We start from the raw sequence: 12,526 nt of genomic DNA, 5'->3' as shown, positions 1-12,526 counted from the left end.
ACTTCTTTATGTTCAAAGAACATCATTTATATAAAGTAACCTCATAATCTTATCCTTTTTGTTATGCTTACATAAGTGTCTTGAAATCCCTATTAAGTTGTGAATTCCTTCAGTAAAAGGATTGCATGAAGTTCATATTTGTATTTCCATCATTCTCCAACATCAAGTGACTTCATTTCATGTAGTAAATGCTCAGTAAATAGATATCCTCATTTTAGTATTGTATTCCACCCAAATGTCTTTTTTTGTTTATTTTAATAGGCACTTTTTCTGAGACAGATGTCATTCAAAAACCACACCGATGTGACAGAATTCATTATCTTGGGATTAACAGCTGCCCCAACTCTGCAAGCTATTCTCTTTGTGATATTTCTAGGAGTCTATATTTTCACATTAATTGGTAACCTTAGCATAATCATATTGATCAGAAATAGCTCTCAGCTTCACACCCCAATGTACCTTTTCCTCAGCCATTTGGCTTTTGTGGATATTGGGTACTCCTCATCAGTCACACCTATTATGCTCATGAATTTCCTTGGGGAAATACCGTCGCTTCCCCTAGCAGGATGTGCATTTCAACTGTGTTCTGTAGTCACTTTTGGAACAGCAGAATGTTTTCTGTTGTCAGTGATGGCTTATGATAGGTATGTAGCTATTTGTAACCCCCTGCTTTATTCTACCAACATGTCCACCAGAGTCTGCACATTATTAGTGATTGCATCCTATCTGGGTGGTTGTTTGAATGCTTGGGCTTTTACTGGTTGTTTGTTGAGTCTGACCTTCTGTGGACCTAATAAAGTCAATCACTTTTTTTGTGACTACTCACCTCTTCTGAAGCTTTCCTGCTCCCATGATTTTCTTGCTGAAATTATTCCTGCTGTCACTTCTGGATCAATTATTGTGGTCACAGTGTTAATTATAGTAATCTCCTATGCATACATTCTCTTTTCTGTCCTGAAAATGCACTCCACTGAGGGGAGACACAAAGCCTTCTCCACCTGCACCTCCCATCTCACTGCAGTCACTCTATTTTATGGGACTATAACATTCATTTATGTGATGCCTAAATCAAGCTACTCAACTGACCAGAACAAAGTAGTTTCTGTGTTCTACACTGTAATGATTCCCATGTTGAATCCTCTGATCTACAGCCTCAGAAACAAGGAAGTAAAGGGAGCTATAAGAAAAATGATAAACAGAAAACACTTACTTTCATAAATAAAAATGTTGTGGTGGCTATTATAGAGTAATGACTGGATATGAGTGGAAAGTGTATCATAATTATTAATTATTTATTTTTATCAGAAATTAACTTGAATTATTTATATGGCCAAACATCACATAATCCATTGTTCCATATGTACTTTGCCATGTGGAAATGTCTTGGTGTCCAAGATACAATTTTTATACATATCTTTAAAATGCTCATAGAATTTCTCTATCATACTATTATTGAGTGAAAAAATAGTAATTTTGATATAAATATAATAATAAATTTAATAGCCTCTCCTACAGAAACTGTAGATATGTTACTGTTTCTTTACAAGGCAATGGAATCCTGGAGTAACAATTTCACCTTCCTTCAGTCTATAAATAACTAAAGAGTATAAACCTTGAAATTTCTCAGACTTGTGAATGTTAAAATTTTCCCCATTGGACTGGGAACATTCCCCATTTTGATGAGAAAACTCCTTGCTATGGGAGGACCTCTATTCCACCCGTACTTAAGACTGCTTTAGGGGAGAAAACTCCTTGCTAAACAATGAAAGTACTTGGACCCATGCTTATAATAAGGCAAGGAGTTCTTTGAGCCAGGCCTGTTTTTTTAGAATTGATACAATGAGATGCTAGGTACCTAAAAGGGTCAGGCAAGTTTTCTCTTAATGAGATTAGTTGACTCAGCTGTGTTTTCACTGATTCAGACTTACTGAGGAGATTTGTTGACTTAGCAAGAATTCAGATGGGCAGTAGTCTTTTAGAAAATGTCTACAGTGATTGGTAGATGTAAGGACTTAGGGGAGGTGACATAGGAGAAAAACCCCTATATAAGAAAAAGCAGAATCTCTTGAAAAAAAGAATCCTTTTGGAGGATCTCTGATGAGGATCGATTGGGAAGAATCTCTTGAGAGAGGCTCTGGAGAAGGGAAGCTCTTGGAGGACAATCTCTTGTAAACCTTAAAATTTCTTAGACTTATGAATGTTGGAAATTTCACCATTGGAAAATTTCATACTTGGAAAAAATTTCCTACTGATAGTAAGAACTCTATTGGAATGTGAACCCCCTTGGCATGGGAGGATCCTTCTCCTCCCTACTTAAGACTACTTTAGGATAGAAACCTTTTGCTAACAATGGAAAGGGCTTTGACCTATGCTTAAGCATAGAATAGGAAGTTCTTTGAGTCATGATTGAAGTTAGAATTGATACAATAGAGATACTTGGAATGACAGAACCAGGTCTTGGAACTTCCAATCTCCACCCTACTCAGGGTAACAGGATTTAGGAAGGGCTGCAGCAAAGGATCAAGATTTAATTATTTGAGAATATGACCTTCAACATACATGTGCAAAGCCACAGACCTCTGGGCAGTCCTGGGTTAAACTAGTACCACCATTGGCACAGGGGAGACATCGACAGTGATTGGTAGATGTGAGAACTGAGGGGAGGGAACTTACATGGTTTCCTTAAAGATAACAGGGGCTGAGGACAGAGGGAAGAGAGGTTTTGCTCTGAGTGAGGTGGCTCTGAAGGAGGACTGAGGAGGTTGCTCTGTGGGAGGACCAGGAGAGAAGGCTGGCTCTGAAGGAGGAGAATTCTCTGGAAACATTTCTTGAAAGGAGGCTCTCTTGAAGGTGGAGCCTGAGGTTGGCATGAGAAACCTTACCTAGAGAGATCTTGGGTGAGTGATAAAACCAACTGACTGATTTATTCATTCTTATTCCTTTCTTACTTTTTCTCTTTTTCTATTGATTAATCAGTGTATTATAAATTAAATTTCTCTATAAAACCCAGTTGGCTTGGGCATATTCATAAATTGGGAATATATTCCCTGGCGACCATCTTATATTTATATAAAACCAAGACACAGTAGAAAACATATTTCAGTGGTCATAATTGATATATATATTTCCATTGCTCCCAAACATTTTAATTATCACACTCTAAGGAGGTCTCGCTGGAGCTCCTCTGAGGGGTCTCTGGCCCTCTGGAGGCTCTGGAGAGAGGCCCTTTGGAACAGTCTCTGGCTGGAAGGCTCTTTAAGGAGGACTCTGTCTGGAACTCTCTCTGGTGAAGTCAGCTGAGATGGAGCTGGCCTGGTGTCACTAGAATCCTTGCTTAGACAGACCTTGTGGTGAGTGTTAAAAGACTGACTGACTGATCTCTCTCTCTTAAGACTCAGGTCTAGGCCATGTTGGCTTAAGGCCCTTCATACTTATTTCCTTTTTCTCTCTTTCTCTCTTTTCTTTAATTCCGCATTTGTATTAATTAAAATCTCTATAAAACCCAGTTGACTTGGGTATTTGAATAATTGGGAATATTTCCCTGGCAACCACCTTATATTTGATTTAAAAACCAAGACACTGTAGTGAAACATATTTTCTGTGGTCAAATTTACTCACCCTCTCTTATATCTATCACAATTTATATCTTCCACCATTTTTAACTCACTACAGTTTACAACATTACTCTTTTAACTGTTACAGTTTAAGGCCTTCAACCATTTTAAATCTAACAAGAGAGAACAAAGATAAAGAACTAAGATAACTTATTTCCTGAGAGAACTAACTATAGTTCTTTTCTTGAGATAAAACAGAGTTCTTGAGGAGACTTTAATTGTTATCCTGAGATATGCAACTGATGGAATTGTGCTTGCAGAATTGGGAGATCAGTAATTGCACAGATGATTAAAGTGCCTTTGTCTGTAATCTTTCTCATAGCTAATAGTTTATAAATAATATCTGTTTTATTATTATAGATGATGTTATAAAAATAATTATTAACTTTGATGTCTAGTTTAGATATAATGGTGGGGAGGAAATTATATGTGTGTATGTATAAAATATAAAATATGTCTATCTAAATATATACATGAATATTTTATTATTGTTCAGTCAAGTCTTAATCTTTTTTACCCCATTTGGGATTTTCTTGGCAAAGATACTGACTAGCATAGTTTGTCATTTCCTTCTCCAGGCCATTTTACAGATGAGGAACCTGAGTCAAACAGTATTACATGACTAACACAGGATCATATATCTAATGAATGTCTGTTGCCAGATTTGAACTCAGTAAGATATGTTTTCCTGACTGCTAGGCCTGGTACTTTATCCATTGCACAACCAATCTGCCCTCAAATACATATATACATACATAAATAGACATATATGCATACATGTGAGTTAAACCTTGAGAAAATGAGTATCTTTTAAAATGTTTATTTGCTTGGAGAGGCAAAGCCCCAATGGCAGAGCAGAAGCACAGAAAGCTGGAACCAGTCTGAGAATTTTCTCAAACCCACCTTAAAATAATGCCTCAAAACAAATATTGGAATGTCAGAACCAACAAGGGAACAGACTTGAGCAACTATCCTGCAGAAAACAACTTAGAAGGTAGGCAGAGATAGTCTATTTCACTGGGGTGAGAGAAGAGTACATCTGGAAGCAAAGCTGCACACCAATAAGTATAAGCTGCCCACTCCCTGCCTACTGTTCCAGGTTCTGAACCTGGGCATAAGCCAACTTCAAGATCCTGAGACTCTGCCAACAGTAGAGTACCCCACATGCATCCCTTGAAGTTCTAAGCCCTAGTACAAGCCTGCAGTGAGATCCTAAGCCCTAATGTAAGGAAATCTGTGGTGCCTGGTTCATTCAAGTCTTAAGGGAGAACTAGAGTCCTTGTCCAAGCCTGTGGGAAGGCCTCAAACTCCATCACAGGGCTGTCCACAAAGCACCAGGTTGGTGTAAAACCAGAGTGAGGTTCTGAGCCTCTGCCCAAGTGAAAACCCAAACTCCAAAGCAACCTCAGCACAAGGAAGTTCCAATCTGACTGGTACTAGCCAAAGGGGATACCCAGAAATCTGCACAACCCTATAATGAAGCCTCAAGCCCCATTGCAAGTCAGTTTACAGTGTACCTGGCCTGTTTAAGTCCAGAATGAAGCCAAGAACTCCTCCCAAAGCTTGAGGTGAGGCCTTGAGCCCCTTGAGAAGATTGAATCAGCAGTGGGAGGTATCTTTCAGAGTTCCCAGCCCGTAGATCATTATATTACTGTGAAAGAACCGAAACTTGCAGAAACCCATAACTAGAGATGAGGGCAGCACCAAGGGAAAACTGAAGTTTAATTCTCCCCCCCTCTACCCTGATTATGGAGACCAGCTTAAAGACAAAAGTAAAAGTTTTTAAAAAAGGATTGGGAAAATGAGAAAAAGGAAAGAAAGAAAGAGAGAGAGAAAGGATGGAAGAGAGAGAGAGGGAGGGAAGAAGGAAGGAAGGAAGGAAGGAAGGAAGGAAGGAAGGAAGGAAGGAAGGAAGGAAGGAAGGAAGGAAGGAAGGAAGGAAGGAAGGAAGGAAGGAAGGGAGGGAGGAAGGGAGGGAGGGAGGGAGGGAAGAAAGGAGGAAGGGAGGGAGGGAGGGAGGAAGGGAGGGAGGAAGGGAGGGAGAAAGGGAGGGAGGAAGGAAGGAAGGAAGGAAGGAAGGAAGGAAAGAAGGAAGGAAGGAAGGAAGGAAGGAAAGAAGGAAGGAAGAAAGGAAGCAAGGAAGGAAGAAAGGAAGAAAGGAAGCAAGGAAGGGAGGGAGGAAGGAAGGAAGGGAGGGAGGGAGGGAGGGAGGGAGGGAGGGAAGGAGTAAGGGAGGGAGGGAGGAAGGAAGGAAGGAAGGAAGGAAGGAAGGAAGGAAGGAAGGAAGGAAGGAAGGAAGGAAGGAAGGAAGGAAGGAAGGAAGGAAGGAAGGGAGGGAGGGAGGGAGGGAGGGAAGGAGGAAGGGAGGGAGGGAGGGAGGAAGGGAGGGAGGAAGGAAGAGAAAAAATGATTTAATCACAGAAAGAAAAATATTTAAACCCTTACCTCCCATCTTGGGATTGATACTGTGTATTGGTTCCAAGGCAGAAGAGTGGTAAGGTCTAGGCAATGGGGGCTAAGTGATTTACCCAGGGTCACACAGCTGGGAAGTGTCTGAGGCCAGATTTGAACCTAGGACTTCCTGTCTCTAGGCCTGGCTCTCAATCCACTGAGCTACCCAGCTGCCTTCCACAGAAAATTTTAATGGAAACAAAGAGCAAGGAACAGATTCAGAAGGGGACAGTGAGATCAAAGCAGCCACACCCAAAACTTCTGAGAAAAATGAGAATTGGTCTCAAACTCTGGAAGAGCTCAAAACAGAATTTAAAAATCAAAGAAGAAAGGCAGAGGAAAAATAAAGAAGAGAAAGGACAGCAATGCAAGAAGAAAATAACACCTTAAGTGCAAAAAAAAAAACCCATTACTACAGTTAAGGGGAGGATGAGAATAGTGATGGGCAATGCTAAAATCTTACTCTCATTAGAAGTGGCTTAGAGAGGGAATAACAATCATACTTTTTGGGTATAGAATCTTATTTTACCCTAGAGAGAAGTAGGAGGGGATTAAGATGGGGAAATGGGAAAGGAAATAATATAAGGGAGAGGAAATTCAGGACAGGGAATTATTAAACTTTCTTCAATTAAAATTTTTCTCAAGATAAGTCAAACTATATTAAAATCAAAGGGAAAATATGCCTTGGTGTTCAAATAAGAAAAATATTTAAAATAAACATTTTAAAGATACTTGAATTAATTTGGGGTTACTGTTTCACCTCCAAATTGGCAAGATAGCAAAATTTTAAAAAATGAGAACTTATTGAAGGGCCGTCACAACTAAAACATTGTTGGTGAGGCCATACTTAATACAACCATTCTAGAAAGCAAAATGTAAATAAAGAGGCTACAAAATGTCTATAACCCTTGACCCAGAGATTTCTTTAGTTTCTTAAATAGTTTCTGGTCAATTTAAAAAGAAATATTTTTGTTGTTTTTATGTTATTTGCCTTTCCCCTGTATCTTTCCTCTTTCCTCCCCATCCTAGAGTCATCTTTCATAACAGATAATTGAAGAAGAAAAAAAGTCAATAAATCTTATCAAAAGATTTTTTGAAATCTGACATTGTATGTAATGTTCCATAGTTTTAGGCTGCCAATTCTGCAAAGGGATGAAGGAGGGTATCTCCTCATATCTTCTTTAGGGACAAGATGGTTATTTATAATTTTTTCATGATTCATTTTCAAATATTTTGTGGTTTACATTATCATAACCAGTGTACACATTATTCCTTGACTACTTACTTCACTATGTGTAGCAGTCCACACCTATCTATGGACAAGGGGAAGAGTTAGAATGTAAAGATTGTCTTAGAAGAGAGCACGCTCAGTCTTGCGCGTGGCTAGTAAAGCCTGTTGACCCTTGATCCCAGCTTTCCCCAGGTTAGGCACAAAATCAGGTTTCTTTGTGTTCACCTGGCTAAGAAAAACCACACCTATACCTTGTCTAACCAATGATAATCATCCCTATGTATTGTGTATATTTGCATATCAAAGACATTAAAAGGAGCAGCCACAGGCACCTCCCTCTCTCTGACTCTCTCTCTCTTGGATATCACGCCTTGCCTAACACTGTCTCTCTTCTTCCTCTCTATCCTCTCTCTTACTTGGGACCTGGCCTTTGGCCAGGCCCTTTCTCTTCCAATGCTAATACCTAGCTCTTTCTAATTCATCCTACTATCTACACCTTATTCTCTCAGCTGTAAGGTTCGCTCTTGGCAAATAGCCTGAGGAACCTAGGCTAATCTCTCAGCTAAACTATATCATTCTGCTGACCTGTGTGGTGTTAATTTTGGGCTACTGGATGGTTCTGTCCTTTGAGAGTTCCAGAGTCTGGAGTTGTGCTGTGGGCTCCAGTAAAATCGATACGGCCTGGTTTCTGACTCAATTCTGCCATCTCCTGGCTCCATCACCCCCCACCCCCCTGATAGTAGAATCCAATCTACTATCCTTTCTCTCTCTCTCCTTGAGGCATTCGCAGTTGAGTGTCTCACTATGCATCAGTTGTGCAAGTCTATCTAGATTTCTTTTCATTCATCATATTCATTGTATATTCTATTAAAGTAGTATACCGCATTTTTTCATCATTCCCCAATAGAAGGGTACCTACTTTGTTTCCAATTCTTTATTACCATAAAAAGTGCTGCTATAAAGATATCATTGTATATATAGCCTTCCTACTTGTCGTTGACCATCTTAAGACATAGTAGAGAGCAAATATTAGTGTCCATTTATAGTCTTCTAGAATGCCAAATATATTTATTTTTATATCAAATAATAATATTGATCCACCATGAAGTTTGGACTATTTATTTCTCCTCCAGCAACAAGAAATTCCAAAACCTAATTCTGAGCATAATATGGTGGTTCTGAAAACTGGTTATTACTGTCTTAGTAATATCTTTAAGAACACTTTGGACTTTTTGGTCACAAACTAATAAAAAGAGAGAGAAAGGAAAATTATTAAGCAATTATATAGTACCTACTCTGTGCCAAGCTTTACAAATTTACTAAGTGTTTTGCAAATCTTATCTCATTTGATATAACACTATTTTAGTGCAATGATTATCTTTAATTCCATCACCATTTTTCCTAATTATGCTCATAATGCTTCTCTACTTTATTAGGAGGCTTAATGAGCTTCTATATTGTAAAAAGTAATTCTTTGTTCTCTCTGAATTTACACTTGTGAAAGGGAATCCTTTATTCCCTTTGTCTATTTTGAGTTAACACTTTGGTTAACAATAATTTAAGTACTCCTACTTAGTGCCTCACCAGATTGTGGGGACAGGATTAACTCTCCTTTGTCTACTTTTAAATTGAATCAACAAAAGATTGAACACCCTACTTAGTATTAGGTGAGAAGCTAGCAAGGTACTAAGAGAATTCACACCCTTAGAAATTCAATCAATCAGAAAACTCTGAACCTTTTTGATTCAATCAGCCAGGAATCTGTGAACTCTTTTGAAGAATATTCACCTTTCCAGAAGGTGGGAAGTGGTTCCCATAAACACTGCCCCCTGGGCAGTGCTGGGCAATTTGGAAGCTGTGGTTGGTCCTTGTGAAAAGGGGAAGGGACAAGAAGCCAATATAAAGGGCCCTGGATTTCTGAGACTGGGGAAGTTTACTCCAAGAAGGAAGTCAGCTTCAAGAAGAAGGCTGGCTCAAGGGGAAAAAGTTGGCCTCAGAAGTCACCTTCACTTGGAGTCATTGTCCTGACCTGCAATTTTCTTTTGGAAATGTAGTGAGTCATTAGTTAAAGTAATGTATTGTCAGGTGAGACTAGTGGAGCAATGGTCCTGAACTTTCTCTTTTCTGGCCAAAGGAAGCCTCTTGATATTTTCTCCTGGTCATTACAAAGAGTGAGGGGAGGGAGGAGGGGAAAGAACAAAAAAGAAAGTGTTCTACCTTCTTGTAATTCCCGAATCATGTCCCTTCTTTCAAAATCTTCAGGTGGGAGTAGAAACAAATGAAGCATCTACCTACTTTTTCCTCCTTTAGTTCTACGTAACATTTGTCATAGTTCCAAGTTCTGAAAGGGAAAGCAAAACATTTAATTTCAACTCAATTTAGTTCAATTCCACAAGCATTCTTTAGGAGCTTTCACTGTGCTAAATGGTGGAATTGAAAGAGAAAAAACAAAAAACACATCATGATTTTATGATACTTTTTGGAGAGCTGTGAATTCCTGATACATTAAGTCAGATGGTATCTCTCAGATCGACATTGTCGAATTCTAAACATCCTTGGTTGCTTTTTTTTTTTTTAAAGAGAATTTTGATTGGATTTGTGCTGGAGAGAACAGGAACAGTTTGTGGTTATCTGGCTGACTACTTTCCTTAATCTGCTGGGCTAACTGGTCTTATTTGTGCCCCTAGGATTTAAAACTTCACAGATATGAGCCCATCTCATTTCACTTTCTTCAAATTAAGAGAAACTCCAATCAGCCAGCACTGGTCAATGAACCTTTTCCAGTGAGTAAGGAGCACTCTGACGCTGGTTGTATCCAATCTCCGGGGGAGCTAAGGGCTAATGAAGTGAATGTGTTAACTGAGAAAAAACAGAACTATTAAATAAACAAAACCACCCTTTAAGGGGTTCAGTGCTAGTAGGCCTCGACACACAGAGCTGCGTGCCACAGAGTCGGAGGATTGAACTCTGGCCACTCTGGTCACTGACCCCTGGGAGTGGCACCAAGATAGATGACAACTCCAAGGAATAAAAGAATTTGGGGAACCTATATACCATTTGGGGAATCCAGGGACAGGGAAAGATGATTGACATCACCATAGCTACAAAGGAAATGGGAGTGTTCAAACTACACGGACAGGATACAATCAAGCTTTGGAAAGGAATCATAGCTAGAGGCTAGGGTGTAGAAGGGGCTACTTACAATAGATCCTAAAGGATGGTTCCTGCCCAGGTGTGAATCTTCTTGGGGAAGGCTCTGATACTATAGGGGAGACTACCTAAAACAAAGAAGGTCCTTAGCATATGCTTAGTCCCACCCAACTAGGATTGTTATTCCCCCGATGGTCCCTCACTCAGTCTGAAACTGCTAGCCTGAGATTCCTTCAGGGTAGATTCCCATGGGAACAGGGAACAAATACAAACTTTGGGGTCTCCAACCTATAAGTTAGTCCTGAAACCTGGGGTTCACCAGATCCCACTAGGCCACAAGTTTGGGGTTTTTAGATTCCATGTTGACAAATGAAATAAAAACAAGGAAGACAGGTAGTCTCCTCCTTCTCGTTCTTTCTTCTTTTTTCTTTTTCTTCTTCCTTCTTTCTTTACTATGTGTGAGGGGGAGAGTGGGGATATTCCAGGGTCTCAGACTGGAAAATGGATCCTTTGGTTCCTTTTCGGTCTCTGCTTTTTAGCTTGAGAAACTAAGGACCTGAAAAATAGTAGACATAAGTATATTACAATGGCAGGGGTTTGTTTTTGAATGAATGGGGAGGGGAGAAAGGTGTCTCCAATTAGGTATATCATAAAAGAAAAGAGCACTATCAGGTAGTCTCTGTGGCGCAATCGGTTAGCGCGTTCGGCTGTTAACCGAAAGGTTGGTGGTTCAAGCCCACCCAGGGACGACACTTTTAAAGTCTCTTGTAATCAAGTATTCTCTACGTGCTTTCCACCCGCCACCCCACTAAAGCAAACCTGTCCTCAAAAACTTACCTTGCTCTACCAAGAATCCTTAGATTTCGTTGAGCGTTCCTTTCCGCTCTCCTCTTCGCTCTTGTTCCTTATATTCACTCATCTCCTGAAACTAAACCCTTTCCTCGTCCTAAACCACCTATAGAAGTGGTGAATGATGGAGCATGAGTACATGTTTTCCTGTACATACTTCTGAATGGGATCCCGACCCAGTGAATATAAAAAAAGGCTGGGTTTCCCCCCCCTTTATTCAAGCTGCTTAGTGTGAGTTGCAATTACTCTAATAATCTGGATGTAAAGAAGTTTTCCTGATCTAATAAATCTTCCTTTTGAAGGAATATATCTAATTCCAAATAGCACTCATCTGACGAAATTTCTATATGTCTCACTTAATGTGAGTTTGCTTTGAATAGTTTGTGGAGTCCCGACTGTTGGCTTTCTGACGCTTCAAGATTGGAAGTATAAGAGATCCAAAAGTAATGGGACTCTTTTTAAATCCAGACTTCATGGACGATGACTAAATTAATAGCGGCTTGTTGAGATTTGTCACTTCCTCGGCCTTCCATAGCCTTTGAGTGAGGCATGAAGACGTGAAGTGGCCTTTGCTACTGTCTGTCCACTGCAGAACTCCATTCTTTCATTGTTTGTCCGTTTTTGTTTTTTGTTTGTTTGTTTAACAAATGTAAACTGTGTGTCAATTTCGACATTCTTTTGAATTCTTCTGAAAGGGGCGAAAAAGCATCTCTTGGTTTCACTGAGGATCGAACTCAGGACCTTCTGCGTGTAAAGCAGACGTGATAACCACTACACCATGAAACCATCTGACAAGCAAGCTTTTAAAGTATTAGCATTTCTAATGTAGGTAAACGTAATTCTGGAGAGAAATCGTGAAATATAAAAACTGTCTTTGAAAAGAATTCCCTGTTAAATTACATCAGTCCCCTCATTCCTTCCTCCATGTTTATATTCTCCTCTTTTAAGACATCATAACAATTACGAAAGACAATAGGTTTTATCTCTCTTCACCCCACCCCACCCTTTTTATTCCTTTTACCTTTGCTTTTCAGGGAATAACCAATCCAACTGAGATTCTCTGTGTCATTCACTCAGTCAATAAACATTTATTAAATGCATAATATGTAACAGGCACTGTCCTAATTTGCTTTGTCTGTTAAGGTCCTCATAATCCAATGGGGAAAATTAAAAGGAGGGAATGGAAAAGATATGCAGGATGAGATTGATGAAATCAAAAGAACACAGTAGG

The 12,526-nt window shown here is 39.5% G+C and overlaps 1 protein-coding gene and 2 non-coding genes across 3 annotated transcripts; 2 read left to right on the top strand and 1 right to left on the bottom strand.

Annotated features, from left to right (window-relative positions):
• The first annotated feature begins 279 nt into the window (after positions 1 to 279).
• On the top strand, positions 280 to 1,218 carry LOC107649244 (olfactory receptor 5P3-like). The gene has a single exon (XM_016422834.1). It carries the CDS (start codon positions 280 to 282, stop codon positions 1,216 to 1,218), a length of 939 nt encoding a protein of 312 aa, XP_016278320.1.
• Positions 1,219 to 11,121: 9,903 nt separating this feature from the next.
• Positions 11,122 to 11,195, top strand: TRNAN-GUU (transfer RNA asparagine (anticodon GUU)). The gene has a single exon. It is a non-coding gene; the product is annotated as a tRNA-Asn (tRNA).
• An 813-nt stretch (positions 11,196 to 12,008) lies between these two features.
• TRNAV-UAC (transfer RNA valine (anticodon UAC)) lies at positions 12,009 to 12,081 on the bottom strand. The gene has a single exon. It is a non-coding gene; the product is annotated as a tRNA-Val (tRNA).
• Positions 12,082 to 12,526: the final 445 nt, after the last annotated feature.

The sequence above is a fragment of the Monodelphis domestica genome, chromosome 6 (assembly GCF_027887165.1).
Source record: "Monodelphis domestica isolate mMonDom1 chromosome 6, mMonDom1.pri, whole genome shotgun sequence".
NCBI classification, from domain to species: domain Eukaryota; kingdom Metazoa; phylum Chordata; class Mammalia; order Didelphimorphia; family Didelphidae; genus Monodelphis; species Monodelphis domestica.
The sequence above is the reverse complement of the archived record's forward strand: the minus strand, read 5'-3'. Positions and strand labels throughout refer to the sequence as shown.

What these genes read in the sequence shown, in the direction of transcription:
- LOC107649244 (XM_016422834.1), top strand. Translation starts at nt 280, where the DNA reads ATGTCATTCAAAAACCACACCGATGTGACAGAATTCATTATCTTGGGA.